Source organism: Remersonia thermophila, chromosome 5 (genome assembly GCF_042764415.1).
Source record: "Remersonia thermophila strain ATCC 22073 chromosome 5, whole genome shotgun sequence".
NCBI lineage: Eukaryota > Fungi > Ascomycota > Sordariomycetes > Sordariales > Chaetomiaceae > Remersonia > Remersonia thermophila.
In genome coordinates this window covers 1,263,378-1,285,395 of record NC_092221.1, presented here as the reverse complement: position 1 = coordinate 1,285,395, position 22,018 = coordinate 1,263,378, and the positions used below count along the sequence as shown (strand labels likewise).

Genomic DNA, 22,018 nt, shown 5'->3' with positions numbered 1-22,018 from the left:
GCAAGGGGTTCACGGCATAAGGATTTAGTTTTCTGGGTTCCGCTCTTTTCAATTGGTCACATCGCACTGTCTCATTCTCCGTGACCTCTTCGTTCTTTTTCGCCCTGGGGACGGTGTGGGATGTGACAGAAGGCCAAGTGGGTAGCTCATGGTGTCACCGGGCCTGTTCGTCATTGGGGAGGCTGAGGGACAAGGGAGGGTGAGAGACAGATGCGGAGGAAGCCCAAGAAGAGGCGTTGCATGCTTCTTTTCTTCTATTCTCATGATCATGAGGAGGGAGGAAGGGTGGGTGTGTCGGGTGTCTCGGGGGTGGTGGAGGAAACGTTCAGGTCGAGGGGATGGTAATGACGAGAGGCTACGACTGTATGTGTATACATGAATGGAAACAACCTTCCCTGATGTCGCTTGTGTCTTTCTGTCTTCCTCTCGGAGTTCCGATCGAGGTTGGAAATGAGGGCGGAGGGATCCAACATGCGATGCTCTGTGTGCCACCTGCGCCACCGCGCCTGATGCCGGATCTGGGATGGATCGCGGCAAACGTGAAAGACGCTGCAGAGCCCGTCTCCAAGGCCGGTCAAGCCCCCTGGAAAGAGGGCCTGTCCGGTTCGCCGGGTGGCGGTGGTGGCTGGCACAGGGATCGAGGCAAGCTTGCTTGCTTGCTTGCCACAGAGCAGCGCATGCCTTCATCCAACGCTCCTCATCCATCTTTTGCACGCCAAGGGAGAGTTTGGCTGGACAGATACTACTACTGTGTACTCAGTAGATGGGCCTCCAACTTTTCCTGCGACGCTCCCAAGGATCTTGCAAGCAGCATGCGAGTTCTACCCCCCCCCTCTCCCCTCCCCGCTCTTGCGCCTTGTGATGTGTCGATGGCCAGCCCTTGGCCTAGCCATATGTGAAAGGCGAAGGTCTTGTTGCCTTTTCTGAACGCCCCAAACAGACGGGCTTGGTGCGGACCAAGTGGCGAGCAGATCGCCGGGGTGTCCGCGCGGATTGGCAGTCTGCAAGAGCAACTGAAAAAGCAACGGGCGCGGCGACAGTTGGCACACCGTCCTTCGGTCAACAATCGCCAGCGTCCACACGCACGCAGCCTTTGCGTGCGTACTGTGGACATGCGGTATGTCTACGTAGGCATCGCCCTTCAAACAACCCGGCGCCCGCGTTATGATAGGCTGCCTGGCATCCCCCCCCTCCCCGGGCTTCCGTCCGAATGGTTGCGCTATCCCGATACCCAGCGTGACGAAGGGGATAGGAGGGCGGCCGTGATTCCGGGGCGGCCATTTGGGGCGGCGGAATGCGAGAGAAGCGTCCCCGCCGCCCCCCGAGAGGACAGGGACAGGAATTGGCTGGCTGTGCTGGGGAATCAGAACCGGTAAAGACCTCGTGGCCGGCCTCGCCCGGGGTTGGCTCTCCATACCGACCTACCTACAAACACCGTTTCTCTTGCGCGGATGCGGCCGTAACGGAAGCTGTGACGTTATGCACTGTACGGTGTATGGCATGTACAAGCACGGCTCCCCAGGTACCATACATAACACAGCCCCCCCCCCCCTTCCGTATCCTCCGTATGGATGTACTCCGTAGGTCCGTGGCCTCCAGTCCTGGCTGCCTCGACTGCAAGGACCGCAGTGCGAGTTGTCTCGCGCCAACGAAGCATCCTCGAGACGTCCATATCAAGGCAATGCCTTGCGGAACTGTGACGTATTTCGAAGAAGGACGAATGGGTCATAAGGCCTGGCCGTGTGATTTTACGTGATGGATGGCCGGATGTATTTCCAAACTGGAGGAGGGGTCCCCTGATGCTCAACTGCAAATCGGTGACTGGCTGGCGCAGGGTGGAAAGGGCGAGAAGATGGAACGAGGGCTTGTTGCGCGGCCATGCTTTCAGCCCCAAGAAAGACACTTCCTCCGGGTCCCTCCCGAAAGGTCCGGCTGGCTAGAAATCAGGAACGATCCAAGCACGAGCAAGGAAGATGCTGTGTATGCTAGCAGTAGATGCCTTGGAACGGGAACAGACAGCGAGCCAACAGCGGAAGAGGCCGTGGGTGGAGAAGAGAGTAACTATCGTGAGCATGTAATAATAGCCCTTGGGGGCTTTCGGTTGACCGAGCTGTGTCGAGCTCTGGGCGAAGCGGCACAGCGCAGCACCCGTTGCCAAACAAACCCAAGGGACGGATAGGTTGATGAGATATAGCCACGGCTTTGAAAACAATTCACAACATTGACGTGGAGGGGAAGTGCTGTCGAGTCTGTCCGTCCAGGGGGTGGAGGGATTGAGGACAATCCCTCCGTCACGGCCAACGTGTAACGCTCTGTGACCTGGGTGATTCGAGCAACGCAACGACACAACCCACGCCATGGCGATCGACCCTGCGTGCTCATGGACACAACGGCGTCGCGTGAGGAAGGCTCTGAACGTGCGACGCTCAAGACGACCAAGGATGAGACGCTCCTCCTCCACACCCTGGAAGGGGATTTTGCTGCCCAACCGGATAATGAAACCCCTGGCGGATCCATCCTCGCATCCCCTGCATGCTGGAGAGACGACGACCAGCGGGGTACTCTGAATGAAGCCTTTTACGTTGCGTGGAAGCCTCAAGGGTCACGTGGTCGCGGCCACTGCCCGACCACGGTCGCCACAGTGCCGTTTGTTCGACGCCAGGAGGCCGTTGCGTAGCCATACATATAGTACGTACCCAAGGGTAGACGGCCTGGAAGTGGTTGACGCTCACGCCGAGGCGAATCGTATGTGATTCTGTTGACCAGGCAAGTCCTTCCGCCAGGGTACGCTCCCGCGAAGAAGCATGAAGACGCCTAATCTTGACCCGAGCCGGAGACGAAGACCGGAATTGGAACGGACCACAACAAAAGCTAGCGAATCCGCCAGGGAGGGGGGTTCCGGTTCTGGAAGGCCGACTGGATCATGCCGTCCAAACAATGCTGCGGGTCCGTTCCGAGCTGGAGCGGTCACCGTTGTGCATTTTATGCTGCCGGGTGCCCTCCGTGCCAGGAGCAAGCCCGGGCTACTGTGAGAGGGTGAACGTGAGCCAGCATCCTCGCCAATCAACAACCTAGCGGCGGGTAATCGGGCGTGGCGTTGGCGAGGGCAGATGCGTCAACCTTAAGCCACGGGTGGAGGAAGAAGGGTCAGGGTATCTGCCGTCCGCGACGGTGTCTCGTCCGCCGATGCCCTGCTGGTCGGCCATGTTCCGTTGCAGGGCCCGAACCAACACCCTGCTGGACTCGGGATTCTCAGCAGGGGCGGCTGGCTGAGAGACTGCTTGGGCGGTGAAAAGCCGGGCCATGCTGACGAGCGAAGACTTCATGATTCAACGACTCCAGGGACCGATGGGGCAGGCAACCCTTCCCAGTCCTCCCGATGCCTCTTTTTTCATCGACCGATGCCGATCGCGCTCTGTGCTCGCTCGGTGTGCAGGAGACGGGCGGTGAACCCTTAGGAGCCCGAACTTCGACAGGCATCCTGCAGGAGAAGGGCTCGGCGTGATTCTGCGTCCACTCATAGGCGGCAAAGCCGATGCTGTCACATGGCGAGGGGGGCTGCGCGATGCTGGGGGCGAGCTCCACGGCACCTAATCAGAAGCCCTCCCAACCCCAGGACTAGCCCTGGGAGCACGCTCGATTTCACCTCCGCAACGCCGTTCCGGAGCAATCCTTCCCTCCCCCCCTCCCCTGACACTCCATAGGTACGGATGCTGGCCATGCTAAGGCGGCCGCCATGGATCGTGCGGCGGAATTCCACCCGGGACGCTGGCACCACCAGCGAGGTCACGCGCTGTGAGTGGATTTCCGTCATGCTGGGTCGTGGCTCTCATCAGCTCGTGCCCGCGAAATTGGTAACTAATTTGACCAAGTCGAACTGGTATGGAGCAATTTCTGTTCCGCGGCAGGGGGGGGGGGAGGGGGGGTGTTGTGTTTTCCTTTGAACCCACGCTGATGTTGCCTTTCCTGCCCAATGGTAACCTGGTTGGCCAGCATATGTATGTACAAGAACTGCCTAACGGTAACTATTTGATCGTAGCAACCAACGTTCGAGAAGCGACCGAGCGGAAGAGCGAGGTGAGACCCAGGACCTAGGAGCGGCCGAGCTCCGACCAGTCTCGCCGGCTTCGCTGCACTGCTGCCGGCGTCGGGGTGCTGCTTGGGACGAGGGAATTCGGCGTGCTGGCTGGCTGGCCTGAAGGACGCTCCAGCTGCCGCTCGAGGAGGAAAGTTGCTTCTGGGAATTCTAACCAGGTCTTGGGACGTGGGGGGTTGAGATTCCCGGTGGAATCGAGCAGGTCCGCACGAGACAGGGGGGGGAGGGGTGTGTTCCAATCGACGCAACTCTCGGATTTCGGGGCCATTGGCGATGGGAAAGTTGAGCATGGGTTCGTCAACACTGCAGCGGAGCGGGGCGTCATGTTGGTGTGGGAGGTGAAGTGGCGTGGCGATGGTACCAAGCCCATATGTGAGATCGAGCTCGGGGGGCGGCGAAGAGCTTGAAGGCAGGAGATCACGTTCATGTTGTGGACGAGATTGTGTGTAGGGTAACTGAATGACAGTCCAACCTGCAAGCCCAGGTGTCAGGTGTACGTGTACATGGCCGTGCCCATTGGTCGCTGGGACGACGTGGATCTGCGTCCAACTTGGAACGGCCTGCCTGGTGGACGCGGTTGCCTTGATTCTCTCCAGAGAAGGTCCCTGACGGTATCTACTGTGTAACGGTACCGGAGGACGGTAACTATCCAACGGTACCCGAGCGGGTGGGTGGGCGTGCAGAAGGGGGAGCGTTTCGTGGCCCGACATCCGATGGCAGCAACGCTGGCCACGGGTCCATTACAGTGCGGATCCGTGAGCCAACCTTCCAGGTTGCAATTGAGCTTCGGCTTCGCCTACGGGATAACGTTACAACCCTTGACGGTCCCCCGTTGCAGCGTTCGGCTCCCGCTCTCTCGTATGAATTTTTTTCCTCGTCGACGAGGCCTGCGTCACCGAGCCAACCGGTCCCAGACGGAACCGTCAATTCGCACCTCCATGCATGAAAGCCTTCCAGATTCCCACGTGGCCCTGACAGCACCCGCTCAGTGCTCGACACTGTGAGGCTCCGGGGGGCCAAGGCGTGGGCGGTTCCGCCCCCACCCCGTGGGACATCTGGCTTGGGAACCCGGGAGGTCCACAATTGCAACCGCTCCATCTCCGCCCGCTCCTCGGGTCGTCCACTCATCACGCTTATCCGTCCCAGGCAGCGCGGGGCCCAGGAAAGCCACCAGAAACGACCGCCGGCGGACTGGGGGAGCCCTTTGTGCTGTCGATCTTCCCGTCGACAAGGACTGGGTCTCGAGAAGCACCCTGCTCAGGTCAACCCAACGCAGAAGAAGGAGACGTCACCGCGGGTCAGCAGGGCCCCATCCGCAACCACCCGCGAACCGTCGTCGTCGTCGTCGTCCTGGGTGGCGTCCTCTGCGCTGCTGTTCCCATCGCCGTCAACGTTGGCCTTCAACGCTCACGTTCACTTACCCGGCCCGACGCACACACACACACACACACACACACACACACACGCCTGGCCGAGGGGCGTCAGGCTTCCCAGAAAGGCTAGGTCCGGTACAGCACACACCCACCCAAGGCCCGGCAGAGCGGACTCGAGAAGCTGGACTGGGTCAGCGGGGCGCACGTCAAGTCCCGCCGCGCCGCGAGCATCCCGCCCATCCCCGTCCTTGGGTCCAAGGGGCGTTTTCCATCTCCCCTTTTTTCTTTTTCCTGGGAAACCATCCGGGCCGCGTATGTGGCTTCTCCAAGAGGGGAAGGCCAGAAAGCGGGTACCACAGGCTGCCAGCACCTCCAGCAAATCCGGCCCACCCTGGTTGCGGCGGCCACATCTCTCTTCCTAAGCTCGGGCTGCGTTACCAGATCTCGGCCGCGTCCGCCTTGCTGCAGCCGGCACCGGCTCGCGGGACGAACTGGTGGTAGGTAGGTAGGTACCGACCACCTTACCTGGTTTACCTCCCCCAGCTCTTGCTCCCCCAGCTCGCGGCCCTCTCCCCTCCCTAGGTCCCCTCCCCCCCCTCCCCCCCTTTCTTGGGTGCCGCTACTGTCTGAACCCTGCGCCTTGGATGGTCTGGGCTAGCGAGTGCCGAACCTGACGAATCGAGACCCCATCGAAACCAGGCTCTTGTGGGACACCCAGACGACACCTCCGCGGTCGCGGCGGGCCGTCCTGCGGCCAGCTAGCCTTCCCGCCTCCTCCAACATGTCAATAAAGTGAGTATGCGGTTTTGCCCTCCCCACGCCTCCTTTCCCTCCCTCTTCTACTTCTTGTCCCTCGTCTCCCCTCTTCCTCCTCCGGCCTCGTTTGCGCTCTGTTTTGCGTGCGTGCCTGCTCTCCGCCGTGCCTCGGACGTACAGCAAGAAGAGCCCGTCCTCGCCTCATGACGTCGCTCCCGGGCCTTCTTGTTGTTGCCAGCCGCAGCCGCAATTCGCCCCCCTCCCCTGCCTGGCGCATCCTTCCACAAGCTTACCGGCCCCACCCCGTCTTCGTCCGCCTCGAGCCAGATCATGACCGACCAATTCCTGGCCGAGCAGCACACATGGATACTCTTTCGCAACTCGCAGGCTGACGAGGCCGACAGCTGGGTCATGCTGACCCGGGACGGCGAGATCGTGCCCATCCCCGGCGAGAAGATCTTGCACACGTCCCGGCCCCGCGTCAGCATCGACATCTCGACCCCCCGCGAGCTCAATACCGCCAATCCTTTCTCGCTGAAATGCGACAATGGCATCGCCTACATCACCAACCAGCGCGTAGGTTCACCGCCCTTCTCGCATCTTTTCTCGCTTGCCCAGCGGCTGTTTCCAGAAGGGCCCCAGAGGTTTCTTGGCTCGTCCGATGCCAGCGGCCCCCCCCCCCCCTGGTACTCTGCTAGCCCGGCAACTAACCCGGCGAGACAGGTCATCTACCTCCCAGCTAGGCCGAGCGAGGACTTCAAGTCCTTCTTTACGCCCGTGCTGAACTTCACCGACACCCACGTCCACTCGTCGTGGATCGGACCCTGGAGCTGGGGCGGCACCGTGCGGCCGGTTCCCGGCGGTGGCATCCCCGCCCACATCCCCCAGGTCGAGGTGAAGTTCACTTTCCGAGACGGCGGCCACAGTGATTTCCAAACAAAGTTTGAGTGGCTCAAGGAACGTCTCCACCATGCCCAGGAGCTCGGCCTAGTGCCGGCTCAGAACTTCGAACCCCCACCACCGTACGAACCCGGTCCGGCAGGGCCCCCGGCGGCCGGCGCCGGCCTCGGTGCGCAGCAGCAGCAGCAGCAGCGGCAACAACAACAACAACAAGAACAAGAACAACAAGAACAACAACAGCAGCAACCGCCACCGCCACCGCCTGCCCCGAACGAGCCGCCGCCGGACTACGAGCAGGCGCAGTCCCAGGCCGTGACAATGCGGCTGGAGGAGCGTATGAGAGAGGAGGCGGAGAGGCAGTGAGAGATGGGAGGATGGGAGCTTTGCAGGGCTTGGAACTGCTTTTCATGCCGTATTTTTTTTATTTTTTTTCCCCTGCTCGTCTCTTCTCTTGCCTTGGTTCTTTGTTTCCCTCGCTCCCTTTGGGTTTGCTGCACGTGAGGACAAATTCAGTTGATACCATCCTCCTGTACCCGATCCCCATGCTTTTGTGTCGCCATCGGGCTCCTTGCATGACAAATTGATGAGCAAATGCATATGCCGCATTCTCCGCCGGATTGGCGTTATCTGGTCGGTGCTCTCCTATCTTGCTCCCGGCCCCGATCGACTGGGCAACTTGGAGTCGGATTCAGCTCGGCAGGGGAATCGCGCTCTTCCTACCTTGTCCGGACAGTCTGAGACATCGAGATGGCCCATCGGCTCAGGCTGCCGGCTTATCGGCCCGAACGCCAGCTGCGAGGAGCTCAACCCGGCTCAAGCAGAGAGCGATCCATCATCGCCGGATGATCCGTGGCTGCATCAAAAAAAAAAAAAAAAAAAAAAAAAAAAAGCCATGTTGATCCTCACCCACGATGTGCGTATTGTCGTCCTCTGAGCTCTAGGGTCGTTGGCAGTTTTGTAGAAGTGCTCGGCTGCGCCCTTCATCCACCTTGGGCGGCTTTGTTGAGTCCAAACCTTCCAGCATCCAGCTCCCAGAGCTCCAAAGCACTGCCGCTTTGCTTGCTGCCCCAAAAAGCCCTCGCTCCAACCACGTGATCGCGGAACCTCCCGGAACTCGTTCCCTCCAGCCAATGGGAGGCCGACAATTGGAAGCCCCGGGCGATTTTCGGCTGCTGACCCGATTTTTGCTCTGGACCTGCGAAGCTCCAACGTCGTGCCATCCCCATCCCGAGCCATAGCGAGACGAGAGAGAGAGAGAGGCACCGCTCTCAGCCATTGCACCGACGTCGATCGCAATCGATCTTCCGACCTACCGACCGACCTAGGCGCCCGCCTGCCTCCGGCTTTTCTTCCCCACCATCCCGCTTCCCGATAGGCCCGTGACAAACGCCTGCAACCACCACCGCCACCACATCCACAATGGGTATCTGGGACGCCATCACCGAGCTCGTCGAGGCTGCTGCCCCGTGGTCCACGGCCGACGCCGAGGCTCCTGCCCAGGCGGTAGGTCGCTTTTTTCTTTTCCCCGGGGTTTGCATCGCTTGATTTAGGTCCAATGCACGGCTTGGGGGCTGGCTAGGGACGGCGGGGTTGCAGCGGGCTGGGAGCTCGTCGAGATGGAGGGGTTCGGAGCGGGATTTGGAAAAGGGTGGAGAGGGACAGCCGATCCCCGCAGCCCCAACGGTGTTGGACGTGGCCTTTCGCGGGCCTCGTTGATTTTGTCCCCGGGGTGTCTGAGGCAGATTGGGATTGAAGAACCGGCGTGCTGACCATCCTACTCGCAGCCCGAGGAGACCAAGGCCGAGGAGCCCGAGGAGGAGGAGGAGGAGGAGGAGGAGGAGGAGCCTGTCGACCCCAAGGAGACGTTCGAGGAAGGTGGGTTGCTGCCGATATCCGGACCGGCGACGTCGCCGCGCCCGTCGTCGTCCCCGATATGTTAAGTCTCCGGAGCATCGACGGCTGACTTGCGTCTTTTTTGCTTTCCACATGCAGAGTGCAAGAACTCCAAGGAGTGCGCGCCGGCCAAGCACCACTACGATGAGTGCGTCGAGCGTGTCACCAACGCCGAGGCGAACGGCGGCACCAAGGAGGACTGCGTTGAGGAGTGTACGTGTCCCGAATCCCCCCCCCCCCCCCCCCTTCTTTTCTTTTCCCTTTTCCCTTTCCCTTTTTCCCCCGCTACCCCCCCTCCCCGCCCATGATGATCGCTTGGAGACCGATACCTAACCCAACCCGCGTGTCATCAGTCTTCCATCTCGTCCACTGCGCGACTCAGTGCGCCGCTCCCAAGCTGTGGGCCGCCCTCAAATAAACGACGAAACCAGGAACGGCCGTCTTCGTCCCGTGACGGACCCCCCCGGTTCTCTGCCGATCGGCTCGTGCGGACAGGCAGCACGTCCCTCAGCACAAGATTCTGGCGTTTTGACATACCATGGCTTCTATAGAGAGGAGTACAAAACAAGGGGGTGGGGGATGTTTCATAGACGGGAGCCGGGGTTCTCGGACCGAGATGGACAAGACGGACGGGCTTGCAGGGGAAGGCAAACATCGTTCACCTGTATAATTGATCCGCCTGGGCTTGTTGGGGGAGGAGAGGATGGGCGGGGGCTAACCCCTCTCTCTCTTCGGCCCGGGCATTTGCTGTTGTCGTTGCTGTTGTGTATCAGAAGAAAAAAAAAAACAAGCAAGCTCCCATCCCACCATCCCACCATCCCACCACCCAGGGCATGCATGGCCTTTTCTCTCAAGATGCGGCGAAGGACGAACACCACCAATCAAACTCTGGTCCCCGCTCCTCTCCCGAAGAGGCCGCCATTTCAGTCAGCCATGTTCTACCTGCGGGCCCCCCTCCCATGTATTTCCATGGCCTTGATTCCTGCTGCAGCCTTGATTCTGCTGCAGCACGAGACAGGCGGCGGATGTGACGGCGCGCGATTGGTGACTTGGTCATCCCACCTAGCCGGCGGCCTTGGACGTCTGTGGGCGGCCATACCGGGCGATTGACGTTGTCGTCGTACTGTGTACCTAAGGCATGCAGGTTGTCATCCCACCCTTTGAGATGACGCTTTACTCTCTCTCTCTCTCTCTCTCTCTTTCCCTCTCTTCTTTCATTCCCCCTCGCTTTCTTTTCCTGTTTCTCTTTCTTTTTTTCCTTTCCTTTCCTTTCCTTTCCTTTTCTCTCCTCTCTTTTTCTTTTTTTTCTGCTCTCTTTTTCCCCTCTGATTTCTAGGAGGATGTAAAAAAAAAAAAAAAAAAGAAGAGAACTCCAAGCCATGCAGATGGTTCCTCCAATGATGATGCAAACGCCGATGGCGATGGGAAAGCATCTCTCACCTCCGTCCATGTTCCGGAACATGCCAGAGGACGCCTACTCGGCTCTGTATGGGTGGGTGGTAGGTAGGTAGGTAGGGGACGCTGGTCACGTACGTACACAGTAGTTCTATGCATGGGAAACAATGCCAATCATGGAACCGTTTCTGTTCCAGATCCGGACGCCCCGCGGGATGTGCGTCCAGCTGGGTGGTGTGGTGGGTGGACAGGGCATCTTCCTCCAGGACGCCTCTGTCTCCGGTCCGCTCCAAACCCATGCAGGCGCCCGGTGGCGGGACGGGCAGCCCTCTCCAATCTCTGAATGGCGATTGTGCCGCGATCTGGATCTTGAGGAAGAACCCGACGGGAATCGCATGGCATTCGGCAATCCCAGCATGCCCCTTGGGGTAGCGCCTCTTTGCCCTTGCGGGTGCCCAATCATGGTGTGGCTTTCCAGGGTTCCGTTCAGGTGCGGGGAGCGCGACATCGCCTCGCGCGAAGGTCAGGCCCGCCAAGCCTGAGGGTGGGTGGGATCGAGATTGCAAGCATCCGTGCGTCGACGAGGTGACGCCTGTGCTGTCGGCTTATTAGGGCGAAGGACGGCAGAGATGATAGAGGAGGAGGTATCGCGAGGGTGCGAGGGTTGGCTGCGAGAACGCGGCGGACTTCCCTCCAAAACAAAAACCTGCGAGGGGAGGGGGCCGGCACAAGTGCGGAACGGGCTGGGAGTTCACGGGGAACTGAGTTGGGGTTGCAAGAAAGCCCGCGGAATGGTTGGATTTTAGCGTCGGCCGGGCTGACGAGGAAGGAAAAGGACATGGACCGTGATCCCGCCCTCCATGTCTGCATTGGGACACCGTAGGTACTGTAGTAGTAGTCGTAGTAGTTGGACAATCTGAGCGCCTGTCGCTCTTCTCAAAAGCCTGGACGCTGCCCGCCCCTTGGTGCTTGTGTCGCATTTCGTTCCTGAGAGTCTTCCATCGACTCCTCCTCGTGTGTGTTGTGTTTGCCGGTCACCAGCCCGGAGGAAGATCAATCCGGTCTCCGACGTGCGAACCAACTATACTACTACCTGCGCATCGTCGACCCGTGTCGCCCCAGGCGCTGCGGTTTCTGTCCCGTCAGGACGGACAGCCAGTCAGAGATCGACCCAGGGCAGACGGTGGCGCATCGGCGTCGGAGCAGCCACGCTGTCAGCCGCATCGCCAGTCTGAAACAGTCGCCCGTGGATCCATGCTCCCAAGCCTGGCGTGAGCTCATTGTGGCTCAAGCGTATTACATCGCAAGATCGTCAACTGCCCTTCGTGCCGACCAGGCGGGCTGGTAGTTAGACGACGAGGACGCAACGACCCCAACCGAGTGAGACGGTCGCGATTCGACACGGTCGCAGCGGAACCGACGCGATGGCAGGCAGCTCGCGCCAGTGGCAGCCGCTCGAGGAACAAGGGGGCGCAGGGTTGGACAAGGAGAAGGCAAGAGAGGGCAGCTACAGCGACGACGGCGTCGTCGCCGAGACGGTCAACAACGTCGAGGTTGAGATGGATGCGGCGACGGCGCGCGGAACAGGACCCGCGGCCGCGGAGCCGGCGGCGCTGCCGGCGGCATGCGAAACCGAGTACCGCGTCTACAAGCGCCGTTGGTTCGGCTTGTTACAGCTGACGCTGCTGAACATCATTGTTAGCTGGGACGTAAGTGCAAGCTGGGAAACTGGTGGTGGTGGAGGAAGAGGAGGAGGAGGAGGAGAAAGAGGAGCGTTCCTCATGCAGCTCACTGTGTTGCAAACGTTTGCTAACGCGGCGCCCGGCAGTGGCTCACCTTTGCCCCCGTCGCCAGCCATGCGGCGCAGTACTTCAACACCACCGAGACCGTCGTCAACTGGCTGTCCACGTCCTTCATGTTCGCCTTCACGTTCGCGACCCCGGCCGTCATCTACCTGCTGCACCTGGGCCCGAAGCCGTCCATCGCCACGTCGGCCGCGCTCGTGCTGGTGGGCAACTGGATCCGCTACGCCGGCGCCCACGCAACCTCGGGCGGCATCTTTGGCCTCGTCATGTTTGGCCAGATCCTGACGGGTTTCGCCCAGGCCCTAGTGCTCCCTGCTCCGGCCCGCTACTCGGATCTGTGGTTCACCCACCGCGGCCGCGTCGCTGCCACCGCCCTGAGCAGCCTGGCCAACCCGCTGGGCGGCGCCCTGGGCCAGCTCATCGTCCCCTTTTGGGTCGACCAACCCAGCGACGTCCCGCGCATGGTCCTGTACATGTCCATCATCGTACGTCGATTCGCTTCGCGTGCTCCCCTCGCGTCCCCGAGGCGCGCTCGCTCGCTCTCCCGCTCGCTCACTAACCACCCCCCCCCTTCCCTTCATCTCTAGTCCTCGGTTTGCGCCATCTCCGCCTTCTTCATCCCCGCCAAGCCTCCCACCCCCGCGGCCCCGTCCTCCGAAACCCCCAAGCTCTCGCTGCGCGCCAGCGCCGCGGCCCTGGCAGGCCAGCTCGAGTTCTGGCTCCTCGTCCTCCCCTTCGCCGTCTACGTCGGCCTCTTCAACTCGGTCTCGTCGCTCATCAACCAGATCCTCCTGCCCTACGGCTTCAACGACGAGGAGGCCGGCATCGCCGGCGCGCTGCTCATCGCCGTCGGCCTCGTCGCGGCGGCCGTCTCCAGCCCCGTCATCGACCGCACCAAGTCCTTCCTCGCCGCCGTCCGGATCGCGGTCCCGCTCATCGCCGCCAGCTACCTCGCGTTCGTCTGGATGCCCGGCACCCGGTCGCTGGCCGGGCCGTACGCCGTCATGGCCGTCCTCGGCGCCGCGTCCTTCTCGCTCGTGCCCGTCGCCGTGGAGTACCTGGTGGAGCTGACCCATCCCGTCAGCCCGGCCGTCACGTCGACGCTGGCGTGGAGCGGCGGCCAGCTGCTGGGCGGCGTGTTCATCATCGTCGCCGGCGCGCTCAAGGCCGGCGAGGAGGGAGATCCGCCCGGCAACATGCACGATGCCAACGTGTTTCACGCCGTGCTGGCGCTGGTGGCCGCCGTGCCGCCGCTGTGCTTGGGGCTGTTTGGCCGCGAGGATAAGCTGTTGTTGAGGAGAGTGAGATCGGATGGGGCGAGCGGGAGCAGCAGCAGCGTGGAGGAGGGAAAGTAATTGGGGGTTGGGTTGGTTGTGGGATGGGATGATATTCGGCAGGGGTGCTCATGACGGGTGATGGCACCCATGATATTTTGAATGCTGGCGTTGTCGGATGGTTGCTTCTCTTGGATAGGATCTTTGTACTACGTCCCGCATCCGGAAATTTTTTGGCAGTAATGAACCAAGGCAACGGGCAGTGGGATGCGAGGAGCCATGAAAGGGTACATAATTACATACTCGGATAATGAAGCAGGTTAGGCATCTTCTATGCATGTTCAGGGTCTCGCGCAACCACCCACCACCACCATCGAGAGAGAGAAAGAGAGAGAGAAAGCATTACGATTAACACTAAGTAATACTGCTGCTGCTACCAGCTATGCATCGGACGGGGCCTTTTCCGTAACCAGGACTCGATTGATGAGTATCCTTCAACCTCTCCGCCTCCTCGTCACGACGATTGCGCCTGCTCGACGGCGTCGGCCCTCGCCTCCCACATGTCCCTCAGCTCCTCCATCCTCCGCCAACACTCGGCTCCCAGCTCCTCAAACTCGACCAGCTTCTGCTCTGTCACGTCCACCGCGCCGGGCCTCCTTCCGGACCGCTTCTGCCTTGCCTCGCCCGCGCTCCCCTTCAGCTCCTCCACCTTGCCTTCCCACCCCCACCCGTCCACCTCGGTCTTTTTCACGCGGCACTCGCCCCAAACGTCGGTGCTGGATCCCCACTTGATGCGTTCGGCCTGCACGGAATCCAGCCATTCCTGCTGCTGCAGCGCCATCCACACGGGCGCGCACGCCCCCTTGTAGGCGGTGATGGGATGCCAGGGCGAGCCGAGCCAGCGGACGAGGTGGAGGACCACGTTGTACCAAAAGAACATGAAGGCGTTGAGCGGGAAGAGCGTGGTTTGGACGACGCCCGGGTGGACGAGGTAGATCTTTGGCGGGGCGGCGGCGTCATCGGTCGCCGGCGCATCCAGGTAGCGCTGGACGTAGGGCCTCGTGGAGGGGAGGGTCGAGGACAGCGCCAGCACGTCGGTCAGGCGCTTGGTCGATTCGTAGGCGGCCTCCGTCTTGAGGGCCTCGAGGTCGTCGAGCGACAGGTTCTCCCACGAGCCCTCGACGCTCGACTCCCAGATGATGCGGCCCGGCGGGACGGGGTCGGACGCGGAGCGCGACAGGAGCGGCACGAGCCGCCGCGCGAACAGGTAGTGGCCGAACACGTTGGCGCAAAACACCTCGCCGATGCGCGGCGTCCCGGCCTCGGCCTTGGAGCCGTGGATCGGGTCCACCAGCTGGCCCGTCAGGCCGCCCTTGAACGTCGGCCAGGTCGTGGCGTTGATGAGCCCCGCGGTGAAGATGTTGTGGAAGACCTTGGGCCAGTTCAGGCCGTACCAGCCGCCGATGCCGGCGTTGAAGATGACGGCGTCGAGGCGCGGCAGGCGCACCTCGTCGAGGGGGATGAAATGGTCGTCGTCGCCGTCGGTGCTCTTGCCGTGGCCGGGGAGGGTGCCCGAGACGAGCTGGCGGGCGGCGGCGCGGATGGAGAGCAGGTTGCAGAGGTCGAGCTGGACGCTGAGGATGTGGACGCGGCGGGTGGTGTCGCGAGGGTCGTAGGCAAGGCCGGCGCGGTTGCGGAGGGCGGGCGACGTGGATGCGAAATGTAGGGTGTGCTTGCGGAGGGCGTCGACCGTCTCGCGCGACTTCTTGACGCTGCGGGTGGTGGGGATGAGGACGAGGTGCGACGTGAGGGAGCGTGTCGTGAGGTACTCGTCGATCAAGCGTTCGCAAATGCCGAAGCCGATGCCACTGCCGACAGACAGCCTGGTGAGATTCCATCGCGCCATGGTCCGCTGGGAGAGAGAGAAAGGTCCGGGGGGCTACCTGTTGCCGCCCGTCACCAGGACGAACATGGTGTCCTGGGCCGGGACGCTATCCCAGGGGTATGGGGAGCTTGTGGCTTTCATGGTGGCTTCCAGGCGGTGCTGTTTGGGAGTTTGGGAGTTGGGACAGACGCTGGATCGTCAAAGGTCACCACCACCTGGGGGGGGGGGGGGGGGTGGTTCTGAAGATTTAAATGTATCCGAGCCTGGAGTCGTTGACCTTTGCTTCTCCAGGCTGAGTGGACGACGTGGCTCGCTGAAACGATATGTCCGTCCTGTTGTCGACACGCCAGACTCGCCTGCTCCTGGACCCGCGAAAAGGACAATACACAATTGGACAGAAAGCGGCCGCCTGATGCACGTGTCTCTCCTTGCCCGGAAGAAAATGCCGTGTCAACAAACCGGTGAACCGCCCTGGCGGATAACTAGGTTTCTGTGCCGGCGGGTCTGTCCGTTGGTGTGGGTCCACCCCTGTCCCCGTCGGTCCCCGCCCCCGTACGAAGGTCCCGTTTGTAACTCACGTAGCTACCTGATAGGTCCAGTACCTACCAGAGGTACGTACCACCCGACCTACTTATAGTAGGACTGAAGAAGATGGGTGGGCCCCATCGTTCACATTCACGTCCGGCCATAACTACTCCGTACAACAGGCGGCTTGGAAACGTTGCCTTTGTTGAAGCCTGGGACTTGGATCCAACCCTCTCAACGCCCGAGGCTCGCTCCTTGCCTCAACAGCCCGTGAGGCTCCAACAATGACCACAAAAGTCATCCTCTTTACGGGTGCTCCTGAAAACAAAGAGATTGACTGGAGCAAGGTCGAGCTGCTCTCCGAGTTCCAGGATCCCATCGCGCGGTTAGCTGGCCGAGATGCGATCTCAAGCCTTGGTCCACCCGCTGCTCCGTCATCCATCCCAGACCTCGTCCTGTGGCGGGTGGTTCCTCCCGAGCGCTCCAGCGCACCAACAGCGCTCGCATTTTCACAATCCCCGGAGCTCAAGATCTTCCGTGCACCGCGCGAGCCTACGCAACAGCCCAGCAGCCGCTCCGAGTTTCTCACCACCGCGTCCTTGTCCTTCGCCTCCGAGAACGATGGCGAGGATGCGGAGACCGGCCCCGTTCTGTCGCAGTTCTACGAGCACTCCATTGGCGTCCACGAGGGGTTGACGCGAGCCCAGCTCCTCTCGCAGCTGACCGATCGATCCGCTTTCACGTCGTTCCTCAGCGACGGCATCACATCCGTGATCAGCACTGGACACGAAGGCCAGCCGGCATCCCCCAAGGAGCCAGTGCAGTTCCGAGGCGCCGAGGCCATCCGAGACCTCAAAGACCTCCCCTCGGCATCGTACCTCACCAAGGCGCACCCAACGACCCCGACATGTAGCCTGGTCGTAGGCATCATCTCCATCGCACAGCCCCGCGCCGTCACGACCCGCTGGGGTGCTACCAAGTACGTGGTTGAGCTGCTGGTCGGCGACGAGACAAAGGCCGGCTTCTCGATCACCTACTGGCTTCCTCACGCCAACGTTGACAAGAGCCCTCTCGCCGGACTGCGCCCGCAGGACATCGTCTACCTGCAGAATGTCGGCCTGAGTGCCTTCCAAAACAAGGTATATGGGGCCAGCCAGCGGGGAGGTCTGACCCAGGTCTATCTGCTCCACCGCATGAGGTTGGACGCGAACGACCGCGGCGGCTACTACAGCACGTCGGACCTGGCGGCATCAGGTCCTACGCATGCGCAGCTCGACAAGACGAGGCGCGTTCGAGATTGGGTGCTCAACTTTGTAGGGCCAGCCCCCACCAGGGACAAGGGCAACGGCAGACAGGCAACCCGACCGCGCTGGGACATGCCTCCGGAAGATGACACCCAGATGAGCGCGGCCTGAGGGCGGCGACCGTTATTTTGGCCAGTCATTCTCGGCTTGACGAGCAGGGGTGACGTTCCACACAAGCACATGCGAATCAAAACTGTCACATGATCGGTTGCAGCATCCGTCGCCTGCCCAACCCGCACCCGAAGGCTCCAGGGCATTTTTTTATTAGCCCCCGTTCGGCATCACAACCGCAGCACGTGGGAAGCAGCGCGGGCTCCGCACCAAGGTAACCTCAGCAGCAGTAGCAGCAGCAACAACAGCAGCAAGAGCAGCAGCCGCAGCGTGCTGTACTCAGCAATGGCCCCAGGCTCGTCCTCCCCGCCGTCGCTCGTCATCGCCCGGCCCCAGCCCGCCGACGCGGCCCGCATCGCCGCGATCCACCTGGCCGCCATGGACTCCAACCCCCTGCTACACGCCCAGTTCCCCACCCCAGAGAGCCTGGCGGGCCTGGAACGGCTCCTAGAGGCTGACACGGCCACGTTGCTTCGACGCGAGGCCCCGGATGGCGGGATCCTGGTGGCTCGAGAGGCAGGCGGCCAGGGGGGAGGAGGATCGGACGGCGCGATCGTGGCGTTTGCCAGGTGGGAATCGCCCTCCTCTGCTCCCTCCGACGCAGGACACCGGGAGAAGCTCGAGGAGGATGACGAGCTGCAAAGCCTGGCGGGGTGCCGGAGCGAGTTTTTGGCCGGGTACGCGTCGCGAGCGAAGGAAGCGAGGGAGCGGTATTTTGGTGGGAGGGAATGCTACAGTAGGTTTTCTTTCTTTCTTTCTTTCTTTCTTTCTTTCTTTCTTTCTTTCTTTCTTTCTTTCTTTCTTTCTTTCTTTCTTTCTTTCTTCTTCTTCTTCTTCTTTTTCTCCTCGCTCCCGCTTCACTCTTCTTTTCTTCTTCCCATCCGTCCCTGCCACATTCTTCCACCTTGCCTCTCTTCTAATAAAACCCCCTCGTGAAGGCCTAACTTTCGTCTGCACCGACCCTCTGTACCAAGGCCGCGGCGCCGGTTCGCTGCTCACTCGCCGCGTGCTCGACATGGCTGCCGCCGAGGGCGTGCCGGTGTATCTCGAGAGCACCGAGGTCGCCGTGAAGTTGTACGAGCGGCTCGGCTTCCGTACGCTTGGCGGGTTCGAGATGCGGATACCGCGGCGAGGGACCGCCAACGACATGGTAGTTTACAGGGAGACGTGTATGGTGTGGTATCCACCGTCGCAAGAGGAAGAGGAGGAGGAGGAGGGGCAGCGATGAGATGAGGAAAGTGAGGTTGGGCGTGAGAGGAAAGGCTGTAAAAAAACGCCGCGGCGGGCGAGTCTGATTTGCCTGTACATGAAGGGGATATAGACCATTCTCTTATCTCTGAGGTGCCATCGTAACGCGATATACGCTTACGCCAACAGAAAAAACCACGAGATCGATTTTCTTCGTTTGTCGGTTCGCTGCCATACTTAGGATACCCTGAATCGCGGCGTTGCTGAGCCCTCAAAACATGCAGTTTCGGCAGAGATACGATGCCATGCTCGCGGGAGATCGCCGGATCGGACGGTGCAGATACCCGAAGTGGGACAGCCCGGGCCTCGCCCTGATTTCTGTGTAACCGTGGTACAACCTAAGGAGGTCTCGTATGTTTGAGCGGGAGGAGCATGATTGTGTGTGTGTGTGTGTGTGTGTGTGTACGCAGTATGTACCCAAAAGCCACGTCACCTTCAATCATGTGCCCAGGTTCCTGTTCTGCCAAAGATCCAGAGATCTCAGACGCAATGTCGATAACGTATGTCATGCATCTCATGGAGAGACACATGTATGTCTTGTTCGATTGGTGTCCCTATGCGGCGATCGTCCCCTGCCCTCCCCCCACGCGCCGTTTGCTCTGCTGCCTTGGCTACCTAGGTACCCGATGTAGGTATGATGCCGTCATCACGATGTGTCTTTCGTATCAATGCGTAAATCTTCCATGGGGAAAATGGCACAACCAGCGGTCAAATATCCCGCCCGCCCGCCCCGGCATGACCTAGGCGGATGGTCGCAGCAGCGGCTTCGGGCGATCCCCAGACGAGACAGACGAGACGAGACGGCCCGGACTTGGCACGGCTACAACGCTGCCGGTGAGACGGGCGGTAGCGAAGGCGCAACGATAAAAACCCGGAGCGCCTAGCTTCACGGACCAGTGGAATGCCGTCCATTCATCAATTCCCATGCCGTTGGTGTTTATCTGTGGATGGGCAAAGTCGTTACAGCTTCTTGTTGCAGGTTGGTGCCGTTATCGTGTAGGACCCCACTCTCGGCCACAGCCCCGCGGCCCAGCGGCCCCACCCGCCTCTTGGCTCTGGACAACACAACATGCTACGCTAGGCGATGCACCAGGCCATCATACTCTCAATGCCTCCATGCGACACGGGCATGGCAATCATCAGGCCAGCGGGTGAAATAGGCAGACCGGGATGACGATCTATGTAGAATGGTTTCCACTGTTCCCCCCCCTTACCCCTGGCTTCTGATTCCGACGCTGGCCAGCGCACCCTGACTCGGAAGGAGGGGGAACCATTACGTTAAAGTATTCCTGAAAGAGGGGCGGGGGGATGGCTGCGGCCGGCAAGTCATTGGCGGCGTACCATTGGATATGGGAATCCGATGCCTTCCCTGTCGTGCCCCATCGCCAAGGGCGTTTGGGCGCAGCAACGCAGACAATGGCGGCGGGTCTCTTGCAGGAGCTGATGGCGGCAGCCTTTGTTCGTTGTACGATACAAGATGTGACGTTCTGGGCTACGTAGCGGAGACCGGCAAGAGGTAAATGTCTTGGCCCATGGGAAATTGCGGAACGAAGCGCCGTCCCCCCCCAGCGGCCCGGCCAATGGCGTTCGGCTAAACCGACCGTACCTCTATGCGTTTGACCAATGGATCGTCTTGGCTTTTACAGCGAAACCCCCGGGAAGCTAGGAGAACGAGAAGAGAGGAAAAGGAAATGGGGGAAAAAAAGGGACAAGAAGGGAAGCTTCTAACGAAAGAAAAAAGGAAAACAAAAAGAACGAGACCCGAGGAACAGAGAGCCACCGAATGCGACGAGACTGCCTGTAGATGTTGCGAACGTATGCCAAGACGGCTGTTTTTCTTGTCGCCGCCTAGATATAGTGAGTTTATCAGTCTTCGGGGTCCGGCAGCGGGCGGGCTGTGACCACGGCCGGCCAAGCGGGTTCCCCGCCGTGCAGGAGTGTTTTGCGACCTGCAACGTTATCGGCGGGCAGGCTTGCCATTAGGAATTTCAACGTGAAATCGGAGCGGCGATAAGATGTAGCAGATCCCAGCCATGCTATCGCCGTGCATGGTAACTTGCAGCCCCTCTGTTCCGAAATCACCCAGAGACCAACATCCTCCTCCCCCGAGGGCCTGTTGGTACCTGAGGTTGCGAGAGGGAGAGATGGAGGTTGCCGATGTGTTTTTTTTTCCCGTAATAGAGACGTTTGGAATCTTCCTGGAGGATGATGCTAGGTCAAAAAAGTCTTTCCTCCTTTTGCACGGTTTGACCGACCAAAAAAATCACCCATGGCATTCTCCCTGGTCCGGGTTGCCGAGAGGATGGAGAAGGCTTGACATCACCAGATGTCTCGTCTCCCCATGCCGAGCCAAAAGTGGGCGGATGCCTTATTACCAGACTGGGGCCGGGTACTGTAGGCGAGTCTTGGCCTTTCCCGTTTGGCGTTATCTCTTGTCGATTCTATCCACTCCAGCGGGCTTCCATGCGAGGTCCTTCCCGACTTGTCCGCCTGGGCACCGCCTTGGAAGCAGCACGCAAACTCTCTCCTTCCTCTTGATCTCTCCACTTGCTGCGCGTTCCCGGGCACGGCAGGAGCTCATGACTCGACATGGCCTGAATGTCAGCAGGATCATGACCTCGGAGACCTGCAAGGCCTTGCACCAAACCGCCAACCCTTGAACTTCAACCTGGACATTGCCACCCATCATTCATCATCACCATCATCATCAAGTACCATCATCATCAAGTACCACCATCACAACCACCACCACCACCACTACCACCACCACTACCACACTACTCCTATCCTCATTGACAAGGGTAAGGTCACAAGACTTCTTTCTGTCCAGCGGTCATCAAGTTGCCGTCGTCACAACTTGAGTCCGTTGCAAATGACGCAGATAAGCTTGTCTTATCTTGTGCTGGTTTCCATCATCACATAGACCAAGACTGGCTCATCGGAGGTGTACCCCCAAACCTGCGGGCTACCCATCATCGATTCGGTCTGCCGCCGCATTACCACTACACATTCACCGCACGCACCTACTACAACACACCACATCCAATACACGGTCCTGCAGACCGCCGCCGCCCCCAAATCCTTGCTTTCCTATCATTTCCCTTACCCATTGGCCTTCACAGGCTTGCCTCCTACGGGAACCCCCATTTCCAACTTTCAACAAGTTTCAACGTCTCTCCAGCACTCTTCTTCCTGAGCGCAACCGTGCACGTCACAAGGGCTCGCGGCAGCTAACTCTCCTATCGGTCCTGCTGTATAATAGTCCAGTGAGCACATCAACTGTGTTCTGGTTCTGTTATACCCCCCCCTGGGACTCGCAAACGGCGATAAGAACTACCAACTGGGTTTCACCGTCGGGGATATACGTACGCCTTGATATCGACAAAAACACCCGACACCATCTCACGACTCCCGCACACGGGGGATCTCTCGCTCGCTGACTTGGCATTCCGG

At 60.4% G+C, this 22,018-nt stretch overlaps 6 protein-coding genes across 6 annotated transcripts; 5 read left to right on the top strand and 1 right to left on the bottom strand.

Annotated features, from left to right (window-relative positions):
* Positions 1 to 6,250: 6,250 nt before the first annotated feature.
* VTJ83DRAFT_5560 (uncharacterized protein) lies at positions 6,251 to 7,488 on the top strand (the record flags this gene model as incomplete). The annotated part of the gene is made up of 3 exons (XM_071012174.1): positions 6,251 to 6,261; positions 6,630 to 6,801; positions 6,949 to 7,488. The coding sequence occupies 3 exons, from the start codon at positions 6,251 to 6,253 to the stop codon at positions 7,486 to 7,488; spliced, it is 723 nt and encodes a 240-aa protein (XP_070864935.1).
* Positions 7,489 to 8,544: 1,056 nt separating this feature from the next.
* On the top strand, positions 8,545 to 9,436 carry VTJ83DRAFT_5559 (uncharacterized protein; the record flags this gene model as incomplete). Its single annotated transcript, XM_071012172.1, has 4 exons — positions 8,545 to 8,628; positions 8,910 to 9,000; positions 9,118 to 9,231; positions 9,372 to 9,436. 4 exons carry the CDS (start codon positions 8,545 to 8,547, stop codon positions 9,434 to 9,436), a joined length of 354 nt encoding a protein of 117 aa, XP_070864934.1.
* Positions 9,437 to 11,837: 2,401 nt separating this feature from the next.
* On the top strand, positions 11,838 to 13,573 carry VTJ83DRAFT_5558 (uncharacterized protein; the record flags this gene model as incomplete). Its single annotated transcript, XM_071012171.1, has 3 exons — positions 11,838 to 12,122; positions 12,242 to 12,703; positions 12,806 to 13,573. 3 exons carry the CDS (start codon positions 11,838 to 11,840, stop codon positions 13,571 to 13,573), a joined length of 1,515 nt encoding a protein of 504 aa, XP_070864933.1.
* Positions 13,574 to 14,006: 433 nt separating this feature from the next.
* VTJ83DRAFT_5557 (uncharacterized protein) lies at positions 14,007 to 15,518 on the bottom strand (the record flags this gene model as incomplete). The annotated part of the gene is made up of 2 exons (XM_071012170.1): positions 14,007 to 15,360; positions 15,436 to 15,518. 2 exons carry the CDS (start codon positions 15,516 to 15,518, stop codon positions 14,007 to 14,009), a joined length of 1,437 nt encoding a protein of 478 aa, XP_070864932.1.
* Positions 15,519 to 16,186: 668 nt separating this feature from the next.
* VTJ83DRAFT_5556 (uncharacterized protein) lies at positions 16,187 to 17,317 on the top strand (the record flags this gene model as incomplete). The annotated part of the gene is made up of 1 exon (XM_071012169.1): positions 16,187 to 17,317. The coding sequence occupies one exon, from the start codon at positions 16,187 to 16,189 to the stop codon at positions 17,315 to 17,317; it is 1,131 nt and encodes a 376-aa protein (XP_070864931.1).
* A 285-nt stretch (positions 17,318 to 17,602) lies between these two features.
* Positions 17,603 to 18,545, top strand: VTJ83DRAFT_5555 (uncharacterized protein; the record flags this gene model as incomplete). Its single annotated transcript, XM_071012168.1, has 2 exons — positions 17,603 to 18,053; positions 18,256 to 18,545. The coding sequence occupies 2 exons, from the start codon at positions 17,603 to 17,605 to the stop codon at positions 18,543 to 18,545; spliced, it is 741 nt and encodes a 246-aa protein (XP_070864930.1).
* Between the last annotated feature and the right edge of the window lie 3,473 nt (positions 18,546 to 22,018).